The following is a 24,048-nucleotide window of genomic DNA, read 5'->3' as shown; positions in this document are numbered from 1 at the left end:
AACTCTGCTAGCAGCCTACACACGTCACAGAGCTTCGAGATTGAACTCAACACTTCTAATAGATGAATACTGGCCGATTCCCAGTAACACACATCCCCAAAAGGTACCATACACGCCTCGAAGACATTTCTGAGGTTGCGAACAAAGTGCGCTGTTTCACGGTTGGTGTCTTTGATTCGGATGTTATGGTTGATTCTTGCATCTTCGGGTTTCACTTAGACAGTTTTGCCTACCAATATTTCCCATTCTGCGCATGACATGGCTTCAAATTCACAGTCAGAACAATATTCAAAGTTGATTCCACGCGTTGTGTACGAAGTTTTTCGAGAGGCTTACGAAGAATTTACAGAAGTTCAGGTGAGACTTTTTGCAGGATTTTCTTCTGGTCCTTGAGCTTCTCTTCTTCTCTGATGGTCATCTTTCAATGTGCTAGTATGAATTTTCGCCGTTTTTTTTTGTAATATTTCACTGTTTTATTGTGTGCTTGTGCACTTTTAGCTTTAAATAAATATCCCTTCAATTTAAATCTTCCTTTCTAACGATGTTCTGTCAAGAAGATCGCCTTCTAGAAAGTCATGAAATCTTTCAGAAAGAAAAAAAGTTAAACGAACTCTAATTCTTTGTACTATAACTTTGTTGCTTTTTTGCTAGCACTCTGCTTGTTTCACGGGCTGCTGACAAAGACTCATTATTCCTTCCTTTCTAAATTACACATGAAAATTTTAGTTCTAACGCATCCACAATGTTGTGTGTTTTCGAGTTCATTATAGATCGTAAACAACTCGGATTTTCCTGCTAGTTTGTCCTAAGTAGACGATGCGTGTTCATTGCTGTGAGTATAAATGTAATATTCGTTTTGTTTCGTAACGCGATGTTTGTACAAGAATCGCTCTATTTGTGGCCGTAGTGCCTCTTAGCACTTGTAGAATGCCTAAGAAATTTGTCTTATTTTTAGAAAAACTAATGTCCGCTCTACTTCATAATACAATGTGCCTACAATATCCGTGAAAGCAGCTGATTTTATTTTCGATTTTTGCTTTTCACAGCTCCAAATTTTTTGTTTCATCAACACTTCACCTCTTTGCTGCAACTCTCGTCTATGAAGGGTTTTCGACTACGATAGCTGGGGTTCCTCCGCTCTGATGCATTGTATTTTCTTGTTCTCATTTTTCGGTGGGAGCAAATCTGGTTGACAGAAATTCTGCTGTGACAAGAGTTCCATAATTCAACATTTCCCTGAGAACAACTTGACGAAAAACAGTTTAACGTCATTCACGACTGAGCTTCCCTTGCTTTAAATAGGGAGAGGTTGGAATTTTCACTGTGAAATGAAATAAAGCATTCCGTGCCATTGAAGTCTAGGAATGTTATTAAAAGTTAGTTGCGTCCTAGGATTGGATAAACCGGTTGTACATATGTAACTGAAGAAGTTTTGCTTTTGTTTAGCAGTTTTGCTATCGACAACAACGAAGGCAAAAAAAATCGTGTTCGAAATCAAAAGCGAAGTACTCTCAATGTGAAGTATATGAAATTAAGGAAAGTAAGTAGAATTTCATTAGTTTCGGAAACTCTGGTCTTTTTTGATCTTGTTCAGTTCTAATAGATAACATGCAAGCAATCCTTATTGTCAAACAAGCGGTAGGAATTGAATAAGTCCAGTAGCTTTTTGATGTGCATATTTATATAATGTTCATTATTGTTCTTTTTGTTGGTATCCATTATGCTCCCTATCCATGGCTACCTTCCACAAGTCATGTGTCGTACTCATTTCTCTGAATTTAAAGAAGCAAATGTGCTCATCTGCTTCGACCTGGATATCCTCTAATTCACCTTTCTATCCCACAATACTATTAATATAATAGTGCTATTAAGCGTTTATAGTTACTTTCTTAAATTTTAGATGTAACAGATGTTGCAGACTTCCTTTCCAAACAGCACATCATTAGCATTTAGAATTTATAAGGAAGCATCTCTTAAAGCTTTAAGAGTTTTAGAATCCACTTTCCAACATCTCACTATTATACAGCCGGCGACGAAGGAGTCGTATCGGAGTGACGCATTGTGTCTTCGGTGAAGGAAAGGACTCCTTACCGTCTCCACCGAGCATGACAACCTATTCGGAAGTCTTTTTTTTCGTTTTCGATAGCTGTTTGTTCTTTTTTCTCGATAATAAGTCGTGAATTACAGGTTTACGTAGTTTTATGAAAGTCCCTTTCTATGGTTTTTTTTTCCGTTTGTTCGGTTTCTGGCCCTGTGACTGGTTTGTGGCATTGTTGAAATTGTGCGCAATTTACATCCTTAGCAGTTGTAATTCTGGGGAAATCCTTTTCTGCTAGTCTCACAGTTTCTTCTTCTGCTCCTCAAATGCTTCATTTACTAGAAATTGGATTTTTGCTCCGCTTTTTCGTTCAACCGTATGACTACTGTTCTTCGTAGTTGGTTTTTCAAATTTCGCTACGAACACGATTACGCTAACTGTGAATAGTTACACGAAAAAAAAGGAGCAGAAATTCAGTTCCTACACATCAGAACATTGTGGGCGCTTTAGTAACAAAGCAAAATACAAAACTAATGAAGAAAAGTTTTGCTTAGGGTATAAGATCCTATCTGTGCACTTCTGTATGAAAAAAGAATTAATACTGTTGAAATCAGGAAAAGAGAATTTCGAAGATTCTGTCATTCTCGCTTGAGACAGGTCAGTGCCCATGCTTAATCGAGAGCATAACACATCCCCGACACATATTCGCACCCGAGGGAATTCTACTCGAGCGAAGCATACATTAGTATGCTTTGTTTCTTGAGAAATGTTCCTTTATTTATTTGTTGGTATTATAAACAGCAAATTAACGGAATGAGGTGAGGGTTGACTTTAAGAATAGTGAAGTGTAAAGTGTCCGGCGTTGATCAATCCTTATAGGACTGCGCCAACGCATTCAAACTTCAATTCGGAATCGTTTGAAGCCATGAACATGAGTCAGTTTATGATTTGCGGAAGTCAAACGATACATACTACCAGCGCTTTTTCCTCCCAGACAATTCTGATACCAATTTATAGACGCCGGAGAGGTTAAGGGCTTAGTTGGCTTCAGTGCGGTTTCGAACCATCGGAGGTGCAATTACAGCACGTGCGATGGTTCGAAACCGCACTGAAGCCAACTAAGCCCTTAACCTCTCCGGCGGAAGGGAAAACAACCCACTTATTCTGTTTTAGTATCACGCGTGGAGGTCTTCAGACCAACTCAATAGCAAAATGGAACTAATTGAGAAGTAGAAACAATGTTTTTTTTTTCTTTGAAGAAGTGGTCTAGTTTATCTTTGAAGGAGATTTCAACAACTGAAGGGCAAAATGCAACAAATAGCTACTAGTGAATGGAAAAGAAGTGTATTTTGATTCTTCTTCCTGAAAAGTGATAATAAGTGATCTCTGTGTTGAAAACTCTATGTTATAGTGTTACGTTTCAGTAAATAAAGTATGAAGTTGAAGCATACAAGAATCTTTATTCTTTCTTCATTTTCCATGGAAATCTGAATGGGTTTGCTGGTTGAGGATCTCCCCAGTCTCGATTTATATTTATGTGATGTTCCTTTATGGTGACTCCGACGACTTTTGAAAGAATAAACGCCATGAGAATAGAAGACACAACAACTAAGAATGCAAATACATAGAACGTTTCCTAAAAGAATAAAAGTGAATAACTGAAAACAAGATCGAAACTCATCTGTACCTCATCGAAGATTTCACTGAATGTCGGAATAGACTGATTAATATAGTGAATGACCTCAAGAAGCCATGCTTTTTTGCCGGATGGCCGTTTTCTTTGATAATAGTAGTCTCCCCAGTTGTTCTTTTCCATAGCAAAAGCTACAGAGAGAAAGAAGATAGGTTTTCTTGTGTAGAAGTCCAAGAATAAAGTGAACAGAAAGTTTATGTGTAATATAATGAAATAATAGCGTTTCCTCACATTTGAGGATGTTCGGGGATATTGACTCAAGCTCACGATCGATACCTCGGTCGGCGCAGCTGTTAAATTGCGAGCAGCTTTTGTGCTGTTCGGGAATTAATATTGCGGCGATCATCACTGCCTATGCTTGGCAGGTCCATCAATTAGAAAATCTTGATGCAGTTTACTTTAAATTTCTATTCGAAGCAAGTTTAAAAAGTTGTTAAGGTTGCTGCAGTTGAGTTTAATTGTTTCTAACGAATAAATAGCAAACGGTGCAGAGCAAGTTGTTTGTGTTCTATAGGTTGTTGTTTTTGTTCCATATATTTAGAAAGGAATACCTTAAAGAAATGAAGTGAAATTTGATATCAATTACGCATATCTGGGAATCCATTTGTGGGAAATACATAGATATGCTCGTAATTCTGAGAAATACGAGTCTTGGAGGACTTCGTGCTTCACCAGGTTGTTGGGGTGCGACACGATATAGTTGAAAGTTCATATTGGCACAACACAGTTGAAAGTATCTAGCTCAGTTTAATTTTGCGTCTTTTTATTTCAGAAGCAGAATTCATGAAATTCAGAAGCCCTTGGTGTTGTTGTCACCAGGCTGCGGAGCGGGAATAGAAGTAGCAAGTTTCATCCACTTTTAGAAGGAATGATGCCAGTTCCTTTATTGAAATCAGCAACACGTATGACAGACAGCGAGCACTGTGATGGTTTCGAACCATCAACCGCGAACTTGCATGCACACATCTTACCGGTACCAATGCCCGTTCCATTTGCTCTAAGATGCACTGTAATTGGTAAAGTACTGATGTAAACCTGCTCTACTACTTAGGTCTATCTGAGTACTTCTCGAGCGCAAAACTTTGGTAAGGATATGAAGTGTTTTCAGATTCAAGCTGGAACTGAACTTTTGAACCATCATGACGTCGTAGTAGAGTCCCCTACAGGATCCGGAAAGACGCTTGCTTATCTACTCCCAACATTCGCGATTCTTCACAAAAGAGGAGCTGTGAGTGTGTAAAATGCTTTTTCCTGAAGTGCAAGCAGTTAAATTAGACAGTAGGGAAATTGTTCAGTTGGAAGTGACTTTGCATGAGTGCTGGATAATACTCCAGAGATTTGCTACCGAAACGCTCTGAATGATGAATAAAAAAAAAATTGGTTGAGAAGAAAGAAATAGTGGGTAGATAGGTGTACTTCCACTGTTTATGCTCTTCTCTGAGCATTGTAAATTTAGAGGCTGCTTAGGAATTTTCGTCTTGAAAAACTTCGTTGTTCAAAAAAAAAAAAAAAAAACAACTGTTGCATTTTCTCTGAACACCTTACGCTATAGCCTATCAAAGTTTTCTCTTCTACCCAACTTTGTTGTTGAGAGGTGCTTTTGGAAAACCGGGTATAAGTGGGTACCATTGTTTCATTTGCATTTTTAGTTTGGAAAACATGAATTTGGAGCCGTTGTTCTCACTCCTTCTCGGGAACTTTCATCTCAAATAGCAACGGTAAGGTTAATTAATGTGACATACTTGAATTCTTGCTGGCTTCCAAGCGTTTCATTCAGGTGGCCGCTCCGTTCCTTGAGAAACTGGGCTTCTCTATCACAGTTACTGTAGGAGGAACAAAAGTGGAACAAAATCTGAAAAAATTGAGAGATTCAGGGTAAGGTTCGAAGTAATTATGTTTATTTTCTGTCGAATCGGTGCTCTTCAGAGGAAACATACTAATTGCAACACCTGGTCGTTTATCCCACCTTTTATCGTTAGATAAAAATGGGAGTTTGAAGCGCTCGCTGAAAACCGTCGAAGTACTTATAGTGGATGAAGCTGATCGGTTTCATGAATCACAATTTGAGATGCAGTGAGTTAGCAATCTTAACGCTTGTGTGGTATGCATTTCAAAGTTTGTTACATTCAAATTTGTTTAATGGCTTTTACTTCTCGCATGTGTTTTCCTTTCCAACATATTTCCACTCGTTCTTGTTTTACCAGAGCTTTGCCGAATTCATGTGCTCACACCAAATCTACCTCTTTTAGATTTAAGGAAATACTGCAGTCTCTACCAAAACAGCGACGAACAGGCTTGTTCTCAGCTACCCAGGCGAAAGAGCTGGATGATCTGACGATGTTTGGATTAAGAAATAAAAAATTGATAAGAATCAAGCAGTCAGCTAACTTAGTCTCACCTTCTACTCTGAATAACTTTTATACAGTAAGTGACAAAATTTTCGTATTTTTTTGAGTATACTATTATTGCGTATTGAGGTGTGTGAAGCAGGCGAAAAATTGAGTTGTGTTGTCGAATTCATCCGAAACAAACCGGACAAGAAAATTCTGGTGTTTTTTCCTTCTAGCGGTGGAGTCATATACTTTCAAATGGTATGAGAATAATATTGCAAGTGGACCAAATTCTATTGTTGCGTTTTTTGCATCCAATGATACTTACTCAACACTTACAAACAATTGGTATTTTTCCTACAGATTCTCTCGAGAGTTTTAACAAAACGGACCTTGTGTGCCGTTCATGGTCATAGTTCAACGAATGAGCGTTCAAAACAGGTAAGAATTGTTTTTAGTTCAGGTCTCTCATCTATAGTGCATCTTTCAAGATAGAAACTTTCCGTAAAAACGATAACGCCGTGATGCTATCAACCGATGTGATGTCTCGCGGTATTGACATCCAGGATATTGACTGGGTTGTACAATTTGAAATTCCAAAGTTGTCTAGGTAACAGACATTTTGTATTCCAAAAAGTCACTTCATCTAATTTCTCCCGAAACTTCTACAGCTGGTTCGTCCACCGTTGTGGACGCACTGCTCGATGTGGTCGTGACGGCAACGCTTTGCTCGTGATTTCTTCTGGGCAGGCTGCCTATATTGGTTATTTGACGAAGCATGAACAGGTATCTATCTCATTCGTTGATTTCTCCTCCACTTTTATACTTTTAATGTAATCATGAGTTCCAAGTAGCAGTCTATGTTCCATTTAACGCGATGTTGTTATAGGTGGAATTAAAGCAAATCTTTGTACCAACAAATAGTGCTGCTAAAGCAAATCAACTCAGAGAGAAAATCGTCAGGATTGTATGCACCGATCGGTAAGCACAGTTACACTCTTGACTACTTGCAAGTCGCAGTGGTCGCGGTAGTACGGAAATGTTGAGATGTAGGCGAGTTACCTTTTTCAGTTGCTTACCTGTAGCCAGCACTGTAGCTTATTTCTGATGAGGTTGAATGGGTATAGCTCTACTACTAGAAGATGCCCTTCTGACTCCTAGCCTTTCTTATTGCACAATATTTTCGTTCACACTGGACTGTCTGCTTAATACAAATGTGTGACGTAATGTTCGAAGCCACCGGTACGGATACTGCTGTCTAAGCAAGTGCGCCTAAGGTGTTAGTGCCTGAATCCTTTATAATAATACACTTATTTCATAACATTATTACTAGAAATGTGGAATTTGTAGATATTAGGTTCACGTAATAGTGAATCCACAGAATCGTTTATTATCCACATCCATCAAAATTTGTAAAAGATCCGCTTTTGACTCTTTCAATGTCTTCCCTAATGCGGAATATTCTCCAGTCAAATAAAAATATAGGGTGTCGTTCGTAAGGTGGTCGATTGCTTTTAGCTAGGGCATATCACCTTACTTCGCTGATTTCAGTTTTTAAATAATTGGGTTGCGGACTTTTAAGTGATTAAGCAGTTGTATAGGGCGGGTGAGGGTGAATAAAGCGATGAGAAACTTTGTGCCCATGACTACTATGTATTTTCCCGAAAATATCACATAGATCTTCCACAGCAACTTCCTCGAAGCTTTTGATTTTTCCTAAGTTTCTCTCTTTTTTTTTGAATTACTCTCAGGCAATGTCAAACAGATTGATTTCTCAAAGGACTTTTTTATTTGCATAGGCCTGTCAGTAAGCTACGTAAAAAAAAACCAATATGCAAGACACGCCAAGAATTCCGTTGTCACAAAGGGTTGTAGAATGAAAAATGAATGATGGACGTATAATAAGATCAAAAGGGCACGCAATTGCGGCTTCACTCGGGGCGCTCAGGTGGTACACGTAGTGGTTGGGAGCGCACTGGAACTCTCGCTGGCACCACTCATCGCAGCAGTTTGCTATTGCTCTACCACGGTTCCAACTGCTGCCTCCGCCGCGCCGTTTCGAGCGCGTAAGCAAATGCACCGCAACTACAGTGGTGATTCATGTCGTTTTGATCCGACTATACTTCTAAATTTCTACCTTTTCCGATTTAGTCCCCCGTATTTCAAAATATCCGTATCTTTCAGCGAAATTCTGGAAGCTGGCTCCCGAGCATTCGTTTCGCACATTGAAAGCTATGTGAAGCATGACTGTAATATAGTGTGTGGACTAAAAGGTAAGATTGGGATTTTTCAAGAGTATTTCCCATGACAATCGGTTTCAATGATTTCTGAGAGTAGGGAATAGGATTAAAAAAGCGCATAAAGAGTTCTATGCACCAAGAAATGACAAAACTGCACGTGTAGCTCGATATTTTTAAAGTTTGAACAATTTCTCATGTCGATTATATACACTTGATATTCTATCGTCATTCGCGAGCATTACTTTATTAGATTCATTCTCGGTATTAGCGCTGCTTGAACGATATGAAGCGGTTGCTGGCTCCAGCGCTGCGGTCATCTAATTAGTTTGACTTTAAGGCAACATACCACGAATCCGACTTGGGAAAGGAATCCGCGGGAAAAGCTAGAGTTGGGGTTGCAGATTGCGGAATCCGTAGTGGCTCTGCTCATCTCAAAAAAGTGCATGGAAATCGCTTTACTTCGTAAGAGGTATGTTAGAACGATCCTCTATGTACACGTTCCGGTCCCCTCATCAGCCTATTCATCTGTTTCATTTGAATAGGGTGGTGTGGAAGCCCTATGAAGCTTCGACCGCTCGCACGTGGATGCGGCGCGTACACAAAGGGGCGCGTTACAACTCATTTAGGAAAAAGCAAGGTCTTCTAGTTTTTTTTTACGAAGATTGGGAAGAGATGAGCGAAACCACAATCTATAACCCCTTCTCTAGCCTGTCCCACGGATTCCTTTACCACGTCAGATTCGTGGAATGCTGCCTTTAACAGGGAGCTGCAAAACTTTCCTAGAAGAGGTCTGAGATAAGGGAGATAAGATAAGGAAAAATAAGCGTTACTCTCTATTCTATTCTCCAGGGGTAACGCTAGTTTGATTTAAAATGTTAGTTCAAAATAAGCGTTACTATCGAAAGAAAAAGGAAATAGAATACGACGAAATGTGTCATGTATTTTCAAAAAACATCATCGGAAAAAGGAGGAACATTTCACTCATTCCTCTAACATCGAAGTATCTGGTGGTGCTAAAGTGTTTCTTACATCTTAAGATCTTGACGTACCCGGGTTGGCACATGCATACGGCCTTCTTCGACTTCCGAAAATGAGAGAACTGAGTGGAAGAAAGGATTTAGATAAATTCCAAAGAAGCAGCATTGACACGTCAGCGATAAAATATGCGAACCCAGCATTAGAACTAAAGCGAACTGAGGTATGCAATTCTTCGAACGCTCACCTTGATTCTTTCGCTATTGGATCACTTTAGATAATGGCCGCGAAGCACGAGAAGAAGTTGAAGGTTAAGAAGGAGAGGTTGGCAAAACAATCATTAAACAAGAAGGGAAAGGACAAAAAGATTTCTGAGAAAGATGGTGGCACGTTAGAGAAGGTTCGTTGCTTGCGATAACAATAGTAGGGTAGGAGTGGTTACCCATGGTGGTTTCACAATAAAAAAAGAAAACGTTCTGTTATTTCCAGGGATCGAAGGCGTTGAAACGAAAAATACTGCAGAATGCCGCCGAAGAAAAAGATGACTTTGAAAGTGATGTGAAGTTATTGAAGAAGATGAAAAAGGGTCGACTCAGCCAGAAAGAACTGCGAGATGTTTTGTAAAGAACTCCTCTATCTATTTATGTTTCTCAATTGTTGTCCAAGTTATGATGTTAAATGTTGTTGTTAGTTGATCACTGTTGTTATTTGGATTCGCCACATTTGTTGTTACTGTTGTTCGCTTGTTGCGAATATTACTATAGCCTACTATAAAAAGTATACTGGGACAGTTTTTACTGTATCAATAAAACAAGTTAAAAAGATACGTCCGGAGCAGATACGAACATAACAGAGTTCCTGAGCTTTAATACAAAATGCACAAGTAAGGCCATAGAGAGAGATAAAAGGACTTGACACCACTAATTATCAGTTCTAGTGGAACAAGGACAAGAATAAATAAGTGGGTATAGATGGTAAAAAAGCTTCTTAGTCGTTTAAGCTTTAAAAATTGCCCAACGACTACGAATTTCTTTGAAAAATCGCTAAGAAGATTTAAAGGCAGAGAATTTGCACAACAACTGCAATGACTCCCAAACTAATGTCTTGACTTTCAGCAAAGCTTCTTATGGTAATTGTGAGGCCATTTCGAATTGAATCAACGAGGTGCTTTACGGATGAGCCACAAATCGTTGATAAGCGCACGTGCTACTTCTAGCATAGCTACTTCTCGAAGTGCTGGAAGGAATTCTGAAGAGCACACTTGTATATGATGCAGCAAGCAACACAAAACGTGGCTCCACATTGAACCACAACAGCGACTGAATGGATCTACATGTTGTAGGTGTCTTAACTCTGAACTAACGCAATAAATTCACGAATAAATATGCACCGGACAACATCCTGCTAGCGTCAATACTCAGGTTGACGACTTCAACAATGGTATACAAAAGTTCTTTGTTATAAAACGTCACGTTCTCTATGGTTGCACCTAGAATTCACCGAAACAATATATAGGCAACTTTGATTAGTTTTTTTTCGGCTGTTTATTCTCAATATTCGTTGAACATATATCTTCGCTTACCAACAGAAAAAGTTGCACAATAGGAAAGTGGAAAAAAAAAAACAAAGAACCACACCAGGAAAAGAATAGGTACTTAATAAGACAAGATTTAAAAAAAAATTAGGACGAGTTTTTACTACACTATCAATGGACGTGACATCGGTAAATAGCATGAGCGCTTTAACAATCGAAATTGGAAACCAACTAACGCATCGAATCAACGCAACGGACATAACAATAACAACTTTTGTGGGATCTTTGCCACAATTTTAGCTAATGATGAAACAGCACGATCAACTTCCCCTACATCTTGGGCACTTCACGAATCCCCAATATCTTGAAGCAAGTGCTCATCACGTTCGCAGTTACCTCACAAAGCACCAGACGGTTGAAATGAACCACTGTTTCACCTGAAGAAACGAAAAGTATGAAACGATATTCACTCGTGTTCATCAAACAACTACAAAGGAGCAGTACTTAGACTGACTAGCAAAGAGGAGGTTGAACTTCACTGTCACGTTAATATTTGCACGCTACAACACAAAACTAATTGAAGTTAAAAAGAAAAGGTTTGCTGGTCTTCCATTTCAACAAATTTCTCTGAGATGAAGTAAATTGAGTGTAAAATGTGAAATTAGCTTAACCTGGATGCCACAGCTCTCAAGCAATTCGGAAAATTACTGGTTCGTTCCACAGATTTAGAAACTCTCCAAACTGTTTTAAAAAGTAATTCACTTAACTTTCGCCAGTGTCGCATGCTCTAAACTGCTTGGTTCGGTCAAACTTTCAGTGAAGACTTCAGCACTTTGCATTTCTTTCTCAGCAGTTCATACAAATTCTTTTTCCGCCCAGCAGTCAGATGGGAAACACAAATAAACAGAGTAGAACCGAATTGACATTGACCTTGGCACAGCACTTACCTATCTCCTGTCTGAGAAGCAACATAGGACCACGAGATTCATAAAAATTGATAATTACAAAAATCTAGTCACCGTTCTTTTTTTCAATGACGTAGCATGCGCTGTAGAAATCATGGAATGTTGTGGCAAGTTGGTATAAGTAGTCGCAAAGCTAAAATAGTAATTACCAAGATTGCGCGTCTGAAGAAAAGAGCAAAATACCTGATGAAGCATGAGTGAGTCCAACACTTGTAGTATACAGTCAGCCAATTTCAAAATTTGCTTAGATAGATTCAGTTCTGCAGGGTACGTGATCGGAATCGAAGGCGTTCGTGAGATGTACTCCGCGATAGACGCAGCATCAATTCCAGACGTCCGCACGATTGATCTGAAGTTTTGCTAATGAGACATGAAAAGGATGTGTGTTGAAGTAAAGTTTCACCTAATCCTCGCATAGGCGTATAAGAGATAGACAGCCGTATTCCCTTTGTCGTCGAGCATTCTGTCGAAGGAAAAGACATAATCCTGTGTGCGAGTATGTGATAAGTCTGCGTATTTGATGCAGCCGTAGGCAACGGCGTCACGTGCGGCTGCAAGCTCTTCTTCGTTCATTACCTAAACTCATTGGGTGGAATAACGGAACGATAGAAGTACATTATAAATGGTTTTCTGAGAAGTGAATAACAATAAATACTCTTCGCAAGAACGTTCTCATTCCATCAAATATTTAGAGGAACAGCATGTGATTGTAGTACATGACATTTCTTCCTGATTATTCCCACATTTTTCCTTCGTTTCAAGAAGTGAATAGAACTCTCCTTGTTTGCGGGGACAGAAGTGCCTACATTAGGGGGGCCGGTTCATCTCGAGGGCTGCCAACACAGTGCAGACTTCAAAAAAATGCCGTCGCTTCAACGCCTTGGTCGAAACTAGCTGGCATGCAGCGAATCGAGTCTTGCACCTTAAGCTCGCCAAGGATTTGGTCAATCCTTTCTTTAAGAGAGAGTTCTTTCAATTGAAAAGTTGATACGCTCCACAAATACTGAGAGCAACGAAGTATTCTGCACTAAAGCGCGGAGTGCCTTTATGTTTTAATCTCCTTTTTTATAATGAGTCGCAGTGAGTTGTACAGAAAAGTTCAACGTTGTACCTACTGGGTTTACTTTTTTCCCGAAGCCTTAACATTAGGAGTAACTTAGAGCTCTATAACAGTAAAGCTTTGCAGTATCTCGCACCTTTCCGAACTTGGAAATCCGCATGCATTGAGTCATTTCCGAGTTCAGAATGATTATGATACATAGAAGTAGTCTTCTAGAAGGATAGCGTTCAGCGCTTCTCAACGACTACATGAAAATACAACAACTTTAACCCTGAGTTTTTCCTTAATCTCACACGTAAAAACCGTTTCTGCCTCTTTTTAAATTATTGTACGACAACATAGACTGGGACTACAAAACTTTCACTTTTCATTTCCTAGCTTCCATTCGACAGGAAAGCTCACTGAAGCCTAAGAATAAGAATTTATCAATTGTGCGCTTAGTGCGCTGTATACGACCATTTGAGAAATATATGTTACGCATGTTTTCCCACAACTTCACGTATCATTCATACAAAATGATTTTTTTAAAACTGAAATGCAAGGAATTTTTGATTTCCATAGATGTGAAAAGAATGAGGAACGGCTGGTCATCGTATTATTATGAATTGTGCAAAGTGTCCTGCTGCCCTGCGACTTTTCTCTGCAGTTCGCATTACCAACGTTACTACAAGAACACAAAAGGTTGCCGACCTTTGGAAGAAATAGCATGTCATACCAATCAGCATGTGGGTGTGTTTTAAGAGATGCATAATGGAAGCCCCAAGGATGGCAAAAATTCAAAGATTTTCAAAAACTTCAACTTCTAAGGAAAACTACAACGTAAACAGTGTTCATTACCCTAAAAAAATACCGTTTTTTGCAGTTTCAAAGGTATTTTGGTGGAAGCATTCAATTATTCCGATAATTTGCCAAGGAAAATTGTCAATATAACCAAGCAAGCACAACTTTTACCTCGGCTCTTCTCTTCTCATCCAGTTTAGCTGTTGCACGTTTTATTCCTTCGTCGAGAAGGTCAAGAAGGCGAACACTCTCGCCCGATCTTGTCTTGAATTTCTTTCTGTAATAGGATGTAATTCTGCTATGTTGTTGCTTCTGTTGTAGGATCACCACTAATACATCATGGTACATCATACACTTAAGAAAGCTCTACAAAGTTTTGAGTCGCTCTTTTGAATAGAAGACAAAACAAAATAATGTAAAACAAACTAAAGCCAAGGAATGCTAAGAATTCCAAGCAAACGACCGCACCCCTGCTAGTCTCTGATTGCCATCCTGTGTCAAGAACTCTCCTTAATGCTTGGAGAAAATGCTGAGCGATGGGGTGCTAGTTTTTTTTTAGGATGGACGGCATGCCTGAGATTTTGATAAGAATCCAAGATACTCGAAATCCTGTCGCTGGGGAATGCTCAAGAACTTAGAAGGACGCCGTAACTAGTTTCTGCTCGGCGGTAGTACGCTCGCTCTGGAACGTGCTCTTTAGTAAATCAGCTTTAGTATAGAGTAAGCTCTATACTGCCTTTACGAGCTCTTAGTCATCGTTGGACGATGGACGGACGTCGGAGGTCACGACTACAGATGAGACAATAAACGAGTGGTTGTGACGACGTAGCCGATCCTCAACCAAAGCTACACGAGAATGACTAATGAAAGATGAAATGTGCAGAGGGTTGAACTAGCATCCACCTCCTGTTCTACGAAATGCTGCTACATAGCGGGGCATTTTTTCGCCTTTCTCCATGTAGGGGTCTGAAATCCATTAGCATCTTCACTTGCTGTTTGCCAGCTTCAGCGGTTTATTGTTCACAAAACCAAATCGGACTCCTTTTGTGAGAAGTAAGAAAGTTGGAAACAGTAATCGATCGGAGGTTCGAATCCGCACCTGTGCTCACCAAGCCTTTCATCCCTCCGGGGTCGATAAATTGGTACCAGACTTGTCTGAGAGGATAAAAACACTGACTTCACACATCGTCTAGCCATCGTAAGTCACTGTATAGGCCAGTTACACGTTCGTAAACCTCACACGATTCTGAATTGAAGTGAACGTGGGGGCGGATCCCAAGTGGATTGTTTAACGCCAGAAACCTCAACTTTACTTTAATTGTCTTGGGATCTAGTCAGAATTATCGAAATGCTGGCGTCAAACAGCAGATGCAGAAGAGACTGGAAAATAGAGGATCTTAGAAAATACAGACAAGGGATGGTGATGGGATGAACCCCAAAAAAGGCCAGGGTGAAGAAATTTTGCAGTGACCCTACCCTAGGACTGTATTCGCATCCATTTTCACAACGAAATGAAAGAGATCACGAAGAAATGCTCTTCGTTCTTGAGAAAGTTCATTCATATATAAACCCGAACATCTCTGCTAACGACAATGAACTCACGTTCTTCCTACGGAAATACAAGTAGTGATTAGAAACATGAAAGCATGATATACACGTATTCGAGTAAAGAATGTTTAAGTACGGAGATTAAGCAATTAAGTCTGATCTCGGTCAACCTTGGTTGCTGTCCGACCATTGTCAACCTTGGTCATTATTAATGGAAAAATGAGCACATACCAAAAAAACATTACACAAGAGGAACCTTACGGTCATGGACTGGTGACTAGTTTCCGACGAACACAACTAACCTATCTTCTCCAAGGACAAGTCCAAATGCTACATGTTCTACTCGCTTTACTGTTCCATCATACCAGCCTAATTCGCGTGCAGCAGCGAACACAGTCTGAATTGAGCGCTAAACTACTCAAAGGCGTACAAATGCTTAAAATTTACCTCAAGGTGCAGACTTTGGCCTGCATCCACTACATAGATCACCCAGTCAGCATTTTTCTCCTGCAAACGATATCGGAGAGCAGCCAAGTCAGATGTGTCGTAAGTGTATCCTGGAAGTGAAAAATAATAAATGACGTGCAAGCAAGTCTAAAAATTCTATAATTGACATCAAAAACAAATAATACCTCCATCACTCTTCACAATTGTGAGGGGTACGTCACAGTTTGCTGGGAAGTACAGCAAGCGACCATCTTCTTCGCGGAATGTGCTCGAGTCTGCAACTAGTAAAAGTTAAATGACAAACAATAACAGATTCTGAGAGAAGAATTATAACAAATAGCAAATTCAATCGAAACAAAAAAGTATGCCTCCTGAAAACGTTTTCTTCAGATCTTCAACTAAAGACGACATCATTTTCTGATAGAATGATTCCCCAACATCTTCAAGGACAATATCGAGTCGGTCGTAGACAATCTGATTATCTTAAAAGAAACATGAATAAGGGGACTTTGAAACAGCCCAACACCCACATCTTTTCGATATATTGCAGATCATAGCCCACGCTTCCAGAATCTCTTTATCGTAGCTCTGCAACTTCACCACACAATCATAAGCTCGTTTTTTGAACTCGCTATCTTCATCAAAACGTTTTTTAGACTCCTAGAAAGCAAAAGACCATGAAGGAACAGCTGAATAACAACGAAAAAAAGTTTACCTTGTAGAATGCCTGCAGATCACTAATAGGTGGAGGCTGGTTTATGAAGTCAGGATATTTGTCGTAAAGATGAGCAATTAGCATGCCAAACTGTGTTCCCCAGTCTCCAATGTGATTGATGCGCATAACCTTGAATGTACACTAACGAAATTCGAGCAAACTCAAAAATCATTTGATAGAGTAGCAAAATTTCGTGAATAGGAAGAAATCAAAGACTATGTCGGAAGCGTATTAAAAAATGAGAAGAGAGTGGTGAGTGTAGTGCAATGCTAAGCTGCCATCGCTACCTATGCCCGAACACAATTCAAGGGTAACCAAGCCTTTCGTCCACCCTAAGTCGAAGAATTGGTGTCAGCAATCTTCGAGAGGGCAAGGATATCGATGTTACCTACGACTGGGCCCCATAAATTATTGTATAGGACGGAAACCCACTCACGAACCTTTATGGTTCGGATAGGAAGCTGAATCTCTTTCCTTTTTCTTCTACACGAAAAATGAAAAAAAAAACCCGCAAAGGATTCCTTTCGGTTAACTGAAGAGATGAATTGCGACAAAAACACCCAGAATCATGAAAGATTGGGAGAAATGTTGGAGATGACATCAAAGGACTGCTCAAACACCAAAGGCCAAAGGAATTTTGGAAGAAAAGGATGTGAAGGTCATAACACAATTGGAAACCGAATTCTTACATCGAATCCGACCGTCTCTAGAAGCCGACAAATGGAGTCACCAATGATTGTTGAGCGAAGGTGCCCTACATGCATTTCCTTGGCGATATTTGGTGATGAGAAATCCACTATCACTCTTTTGGATTCCACCTGAGGAAGCTGAGCACCCTAAAGTAAGAAAATAGATGATCACAGGAAAAACGTTCTTCCTATGCACAAAATAGCAGTCACGTAGTAAGAGAAGCACCTTAGACGCAATAGTTCCAATTTGATTCTCGATAAAAAACTTGTTCAAGAAAACGTTGATGAAGCCAGCAGGCACGACGTCGATCTACATGCAGACACCAACTTCATAAATTTACAACTGTGAAAGGAACGATAGAACCTTTTCTATTAAATCGCAAGCGGGAACATTGCTGGCGATTTGAGTAGCGACTTCGTACGGTTTCAATGTTGTGCCCAATCCTTTCAGCTTCTGGAAAGAACAGCTAGCAAACAAAGATAAAACCAGTCGCAGGCCTCGACCGACCGCGCATAGAGCCATAGCAGAGTTGCACTGGTAATCACCAAACTTGACATTCGTTGCTTCTGTCAATGCCACATTAACCCCGTCAACTGTAGGGAAGGCCTGAATAAAAAAAATTCGACAGGAGCAGAATTTGCACAAGAAAAGAAGAAAGCCAAAACAGAACCTCCTCTATGGCCTTTTTGAAAATGTGGGTAAGTCTGCTCAGCATACTAGAGCCGTAGTTAATCACAGTCACATAATTGCACTTGTTTTGTTTGGAAGTGTCACTGCTGTAGAAGTATCAATCAGACAGGAAAATGGAAAACGCCCTCACACAAGAACACCTGTTTGTGATTTTTTCATTATTTCTCATCTCCAGTTGCCCAAAATCTGCCTTAGTCATCTTCTCGTTATTGCTGCCCTCACGTTTTGCAAGCTCAGCTAATTGCTTTTTCAGACTCTACAAAACATGAGATCACCAAAGACTGACAACAATAAAAAAGGGAAAAAGAATAACAAGAAATAGAAGTCCAGCGAAAAATATGAAATGGTTCTCTCTACAAGTGGAAGGTACCATGGAAGATAAACATCAAATTCAATCAGTATCTAGCATAAGAATACTCTTCCAAGAAACTCGTGATAACATCAGTAATTAACACAGTCTTTAAAATGCCTTATTGAAATATATATTCAAAACGACATGAATCACGAGTGTAGTTGCGGTGGACTTGCGTACGCGCTCGAAACGGCGCGGTGGAGGCGGCAGCTGGAACCGAGTTGGGGCCGTCGCAAACTGCGGGGAAGGGTGGTGCCAACAAAGGCTTCACCATGCTCCTAGCCGCTACGCTCCACCGAAGCGTCTGTCGTTCATGTCGTCTTAACCCTACTTTAGTCGGGTCGAAACGACATGAGGCACGGTACAGTTGCACAAGCGGCTGCGCTCGAAACGTCGTGGTGGAGTTAGCGGTTGGAATCGACATGAGACCATTGCGAACTGGAGCGACTGATGGTGCTAGCAAGGGTCCCCTCGATCCTAACCGCTACGTTCCACCTTACCGCTTAGAGAGCAGCCGCTTACGCATCATGTCTTTTTGACCGTACTATATGTTTTGTCTACGTCTAGTTTATTGAAACATTCTTGTCATCCTCATTAGGTATTGCTTGATATATAAGGACGTAATAAAATAGCCAGGGGAAAATAACAATAGTAGTTATATAATAATAGTTATGTGTAACCAAACTTACCCTCTCAAGGATAATTTTTCTGTACTTTAGTTTTTCAAACTGCTTAAAAACAGTTTTTAGTTCAGGACAGGCATCAAGAACTTCATCGGTAATCTCGCCACTTTTGAAAGCATTTGTTATTCGCATGGCGCGTTCCACTTCGGCAACCTGTAATTAGACCTGCTGTGAGACGTGCACAAGAAGCGTTTGCAAAAGTTGAACTGAATTGTTGAATTTATGTTAAAAACGTTGCCTATATTCCTGTGAGTAGAGAGAATTGTGCATTCGATGAATTATTCGGAAAAATCGTCCGTACCACAAAAGTATTCCTTCGAATTTTAACCTAAGTGTAGGATCAAAACGAGATGAAGCTCGGTGTAGTTGCGTAAGTGGTGATACTTGAAGCAGAGCGGTGGGGCGTAGCGGCGGAGGACCCTTGCTAGCACCGCTTATCGATGTAGTTCGCGATAGCACACTTCGATTCCAACCGCCATTTCCGTTGCATCGTTTCGAGCGTACACATGTACGCAGCTACAACGTGCTTCAAATCGTTTTGATCCGACTGTGCAAAACGAAGACAAAGTCAAATCGAATTAGGCCTTTTTTAGATGTAGCGGGTCCTCCAGCAAGGGCGCCTTAACTTGACAATAGGACTACATGCAAGTGTGGACAGATTGTGTCAGCAAAATTGAACCCAACGGAATGGTCTTCCGAAACCGCATCTAGTGAGTACTTTGACTGATATTGTGGATCATAAATAATAGTAGTGATTGCATTTTAAAGCGGACTAAAATCCACACGGACAATAAATTGAATTTCAAAAGTGAACCTTCATTCACAAAAGGGCGCAGGTACTCAGCAAAGTCATCAAACATCTCTTCTTCTCAAAATCAATCACCAAGGACCAGAACGGTCGAAGACAACAGACGAAGGATCATTGAACCATTACACGAACAGAAGCGAGTTTTTGATCGGTACTTTTTGCAGAATGAAGAGAAGTATTTGAAAAGGAAAAAAAAAGAAGTTCCGTGAGCTCCATCTTCAATTAAAAAAAAAACAGAGAAAATGACACCAAAAATCCTAGAAAGAAAAATGGTATTATTATTGCTGACTTACATCATTCCTATGGAAATCGTAATAAGACTGGAGTTCCTTTTCCGCAGCCAAACCAGAGCACGGAGACGCCATATCTGTGACCTCAAACTGTTATTGTTACATGACTAATGGGTTCATCAGGTAACAAAGTCTGACAAACCCGTTCAATAAATTAAAATTGAGGTGCAGGCATACTGATCAAATAAGTTCTAGTTCACAGTTAAAATAACAGTATAAAAAGAATAACGAAAACAAAAGGGGTAGAATATTTCATTTCGAAAACCTTATAACATCCAACAACATTAGACGATAACAGAATGAACTGGAGAGAGAGCGATGGTCCTTATGTTACCCAGCAAGCAATTTGTACATAAATTACAAAAGAACGGAAAATATCAGGAAGAAATTGACTCATACAACTCAAAATTCAACTTTCTTTATAAGCAAATAAATGTTTGAATCGAGTTCGAATCCATGGAGGTTAAAAGCCTGGAAATGCATAAATCAGAGGAGTGCTGTACGTTTCCATCAAATGTGCCGAATTAGAGGAATGGAGTGAGATAGATTTCAACGAGAAAAGTGTTCACTACCAGTGCCTGGCTACCAAATATCGCCAAAAACCAGACCAACTAACAAAGAGTAGCATACCTCCCCTTTGAGCCTCATCAGCAGACCTCCAAATGATGCGTAGGCGGCTATACGACTTCCATCAGAACCCGAATCGTCACCTTCAATTCGATACACACGACCAAACATCACATACTCAAATTGGGCTACTCGAGAGTAGTTGGCCTGGAATCAAAGAAAAAATCACCCAAGACCGTCTCTTGCAAATCCATTATTGATGCACCACAGAATGTCACGCGCAGTTACGAACATTTCATTGCCTTATTTGACGCAATGCGATTGAGGTGTTGATTGGACCAAATATTATCCAAATATTCAAACAAACTTCGTTTCAAAACACATGTCCAAAAAGCCAATCATTACTGTCACCAAAGTAGTGTGATGAAATCCAAAACGTGTGCATGCAACTACGGGGCAAAACCATACATGTGATAGCCGAAGCCGGTGCTTCGACCCCTTTCAATTTTGGACGGTTGGCAGAGGGATCCTCATCATTTGACCTGCACCCCATGTGCTAAACCCTCTTCGCCTGAGGAGGATACGGCTCCTCCCTACCGCACCTATGAGCACAACTGAAACGCGCGCGATTCCCAAGGATGGATCATCGCTACAAATGACCTCTAGATCGGGAGGCGTTTCAGAAAAGACTCGTATCACAACAATCAACAATTTAGTAACTGTCTTCAAATATTTTCTACGCAGCCGTTGGATTCGTAATTATCCGTAGACTCGTTCCTAAATCAGGAGAACATCATTAACTGCTGCCAGTAGTTATACTTAAAAAGTGCTGCGATGGGTTGTTCATCTTGGACAATGGCTGGTCACCATGAGCAGTCTATTTCAATACTTTTTTTAAGTTTAGATACTAATGGAAGCGCATTATTATGAAACAATTAACAAACAATAGGGAAAAACGAAAGTGTGGACTAAGAATAAACATGAAAGATCTCACCTGGGGATCATACTCTCCCTCATCAGGCATCCCGTCATCGCGTACAGAAGTGGTAATCATTAAGCGGAATTTATCGTTAAGACTGATGGGATAAAGTTGTGTATTCACATCTAAGATTAACTCCATGCTGAAAGGCGGCAAATGATCAAATCAAAGTCCAACTAGTTCACTCTTTACAAATGTGTTGGACAACAAACCTAAACGATTCAGAATCGCAGAACAGTCGAGAACAGCGATCGAACTTCTTCCCATCTGGATCGATGTTTTTGACCATAAACATGTCGTCGAATATCACATCAGACATAGTTCTAAACAGAAAAGGTGTAAAATCGCTCGAAGTAGCTAATTAAATCAATCGGGCCCTAAGGGGTAAGCGTTAGTCTTCGAGGATCTATGACATGTGAGGTAAGGTTACTAAGAAAAAAAGTAAGCTAGAGCATCGAGAGATACCACTGAGTGGAACCTTCCCCTCCCCAACTATATTTTCCCCCAGAAAACTACTTCCCGAACAATATAACAGCCAAAAAACCCAGATTTCTCCGCCAAAATTTGTACCATGAGGATTGCAGCAAATTGCTCTTGTCGCGATTCAGACGTCGAATAAAATGTGCTCGTAAGCTACAGAATAAACAATTAACCCGACAACTAAGGTTTACGTTGATGCAGAATTAACGTCTGCATTCGGGTACATTCTATCATGCTATGTAATAGCGCACTTAGTCCGTGGGCGCACACGTTTGCGTGTGTCTGTGTGTGACGAAAATACCCCGTAGTGATGCAAAACTCCTCACCGGTGAGGTGGCGAACAATCGCCATGCAACTGAGAGGCGAGCACTCTGCGAAACGAGTCCTATGGCGTCGAATTCGTGCCCCGGAGATAGCTGTAAAATGGGGTGCGACGGCCCCATGGAGTCGGAATGGTGCGCCGGTGCTAGAAAGCTACAGAGTGGGTAGAGACGGTTTCCACTTGCGTTGGTGCGCGAGAGCCCCAACGCAGTAGGATGGGTTTCTATGGTTCCTTCACATATCTAATTCCCATCATGTCTCCCTAACGTTGCTAACATCCTTTTTTCGAAAGGAGGAAACACACGTGCGAGCGGCTGCTTGAATGCAATACATAATAGCCAACAGTTTGCGCAATCTGACGTTGAACGTTGTTTTTATCACTACGATGGTGATATTCACTTCATCTCATGCTGGCTAGTCATTCCTTGCCATTAGTTGGGAACGGAGGAGACTCATACTTTCAATAATGCTTCCAAACTGCGGAGATTTGGGACAAACATAGATGTAAAGTCAAGTTTGATTGTTTTCCAAATTTAGAACTGACGCTCTTAGGGAAAAGCCATAAAATCTTACATCCATGATCAAATTTTTGGGTAAGAAAATTGAAGAGAGCGTTGAGAGAAAAAGGCAATTCTAATTTTACAAAAAATGTCGCTGCTGTTATTTCTTGTTTGTTAAATGTTATTTCTTATTGATCAGCGAAACGAACACCAAAAAAAGCCTGAAGTCCGGCTTTAGCCGGACGTTCAAGTTGGTTATACATAATCAACTGAATGGTTCTCACACCTCTGTCGATCACCAAGCCCTGCAATCCCCAAGTTTCTTGCCCTCCTTTTTAATTGTTGCCATCAGTTTGGAACACATAGCTTCACTAGTGGAAACAACGTCTCCGTCGGAGTCAATGTTTCTAGTTCTTCACTCTTCGACTTGTTCCTCACAAATTTCTATTTTTGGTGGTGTAAGCGGATTTTTTTTTCCGAAATTTTCTTCCCTGTTCTGCTCCTGAGTGTTGTATTATATTTAATTAATGAGAGAAGTCAATAGTGTGTACATTCGCAGGGGATTTCTTTTTTTTTTTAGGAGATTTTCTCAAAATTCTAATCAAAATAAATTCTATCAAGAAATATTGGTTTTTTTTGCATTTCTAAACGATTGCAAGCTGATACTTAGCTCGTTATCATACTCCAAAATTTCCAGTTCCTAATACTCATAGCACGGCTTTTGCATCCGAAGAAATTATAACGACATTGGAGATCTTCCTCAGAAAAATGAATGTTTTTTTTTTCGCTGTTTTCTGAAAATTCTGTACTAATGTTCGCAAAAAAAGGGAAAAGCTAACGAAAAGGGAACATGAAAACGGAATTCGGAAGAATTCGGAAGAAGGAATTTGTCGAGCTTTGCTGTATTATATAGATCCACAAATCGACATGAGTCGTATTTGCATTTTCCTGCGTGCCCAGATTTTTTCACTCCACACATGCATTCCATATCTAATCTCGTATTTTGCATTGCCAGAATAGCCTGGGAACGTTTGCTGACGACGGTTTCTCCTGTACACGGATGACTTATTGTAGACAATTTGGAAACGTATGCCCTTCAAGAGTTGTGAGGCGATGACAAATAGAAAACAGATACAGTTTAAGTTGAAGCAAAATTCGAAGCAGGCAAGAAATTTCGTCGACTAAATACAAATTTACATTAATCCAAAAACAATATTGTTGTAGGAAGAAGAAAGCAGAAAAGATATCGCATATCTCTAGCAAATTATGAGGAAGAAAATTCTTCTCCGAAATTCTGCATTGCACATTGGCTGTACTTGCTGCATGGCTTTGCAACGTCGGGTTTGTGCTAAACTCAGCTCAG

The 24,048-nt window shown here is 40.1% G+C and overlaps 4 protein-coding genes across 9 annotated transcripts; 1 reads left to right on the top strand and 3 right to left on the bottom strand.

Annotated features, from left to right (window-relative positions):
* Nucleotides 1-258: 258 nt before the first annotated feature.
* RB195_010044 (uncharacterized protein) lies at nt 259-9,900 on the top strand (the record flags this gene model as incomplete). Of its 4 annotated transcripts, none has more annotated exons than XM_013443090.2 (15): nt 259-357; nt 4,840-4,959; nt 5,381-5,449; nt 5,509-5,606; nt 5,658-5,804; nt 5,981-6,155; nt 6,209-6,322; nt 6,425-6,502; nt 6,553-6,671; nt 6,733-6,847; nt 6,951-7,042; nt 8,246-8,334; nt 9,339-9,499; nt 9,554-9,676; nt 9,766-9,900. In XM_013443090.2, 15 exons carry the CDS (start codon nt 259-261, stop codon nt 9,898-9,900), a joined length of 1,734 nt encoding a protein of 577 aa, XP_013298544.2. The 4 variants fall into 4 exon arrangements, with proteins under 4 accessions (XP_013298544.2, XP_064048449.1, XP_064048446.1 ...); XM_064190863.1 differs by lacking the exon at nt 259-357 and adding an exon at nt 4,600-4,752; XM_064190865.1 differs by lacking the exon at nt 259-357 and adding an exon at nt 4,636-4,704.
* Nucleotides 3,498-4,077, bottom strand: RB195_010045 (uncharacterized protein; the record flags this gene model as incomplete). Of its 2 annotated transcripts, XM_064190866.1 has the most annotated exons (3): nt 3,498-3,674; nt 3,726-3,862; nt 3,963-4,077. In XM_064190866.1, 3 exons carry the CDS (start codon nt 4,075-4,077, stop codon nt 3,498-3,500), a joined length of 429 nt encoding a protein of 142 aa, XP_064048448.1. The 2 variants fall into 2 exon arrangements, with proteins under 2 accessions (XP_064048448.1, XP_013298543.2); XM_013443089.2 differs by lacking the exon at nt 3,963-4,077 and having other exon boundaries at nt 3,726-3,854.
* Nucleotides 9,901-11,140: 1,240 nt separating the features above from the next.
* RB195_010043 (uncharacterized protein) lies at nt 11,141-19,913 on the bottom strand (the record flags this gene model as incomplete). The annotated part of the gene is made up of 19 exons (XM_064190862.1): nt 11,141-11,247; nt 11,830-11,908; nt 11,959-12,124; nt 12,179-12,351; nt 13,787-13,892; nt 15,466-15,560; nt 15,611-15,720; nt 15,796-15,885; nt 15,979-16,092; nt 16,141-16,270; nt 16,326-16,454; nt 17,015-17,161; nt 17,241-17,324; nt 17,379-17,468; nt 17,523-17,621; nt 17,686-17,791; nt 17,846-17,961; nt 18,747-18,893; nt 19,842-19,913. The coding sequence occupies 19 exons, from the start codon at nt 19,911-19,913 to the stop codon at nt 11,141-11,143; spliced, it is 2,160 nt and encodes a 719-aa protein (XP_064048445.1).
* A 327-nt stretch (nt 19,914-20,240) lies between these two features.
* Nucleotides 20,241-22,948, bottom strand: RB195_010042 (uncharacterized protein; the record flags this gene model as incomplete). Of its 2 annotated transcripts, XM_064190861.1 has the most annotated exons (6): nt 20,241-20,309; nt 20,469-20,612; nt 21,400-21,526; nt 21,597-21,707; nt 22,191-22,249; nt 22,895-22,948. In XM_064190861.1, 6 exons carry the CDS (start codon nt 22,946-22,948, stop codon nt 20,241-20,243), a joined length of 564 nt encoding a protein of 187 aa, XP_064048444.1. The 2 variants fall into 2 exon arrangements, with proteins under 2 accessions (XP_064048444.1, XP_013298546.1); XM_013443092.1 differs by lacking the exons at nt 22,191-22,249; nt 22,895-22,948 and having other exon boundaries at nt 21,597-21,703.
* Nucleotides 22,949-24,048: the final 1,100 nt, after the last annotated feature.

The sequence above is a fragment of the Necator americanus genome, chromosome III (assembly GCF_031761385.1).
Source record: "Necator americanus strain Aroian chromosome III, whole genome shotgun sequence".
In the NCBI taxonomy this organism is placed as follows: Eukaryota; Metazoa; Nematoda; class Chromadorea; order Rhabditida; family Ancylostomatidae; genus Necator; species Necator americanus.
Note: the sequence above shows the minus strand (reverse complement) of the source record. Positions and strands in the feature narration are given on the sequence as shown.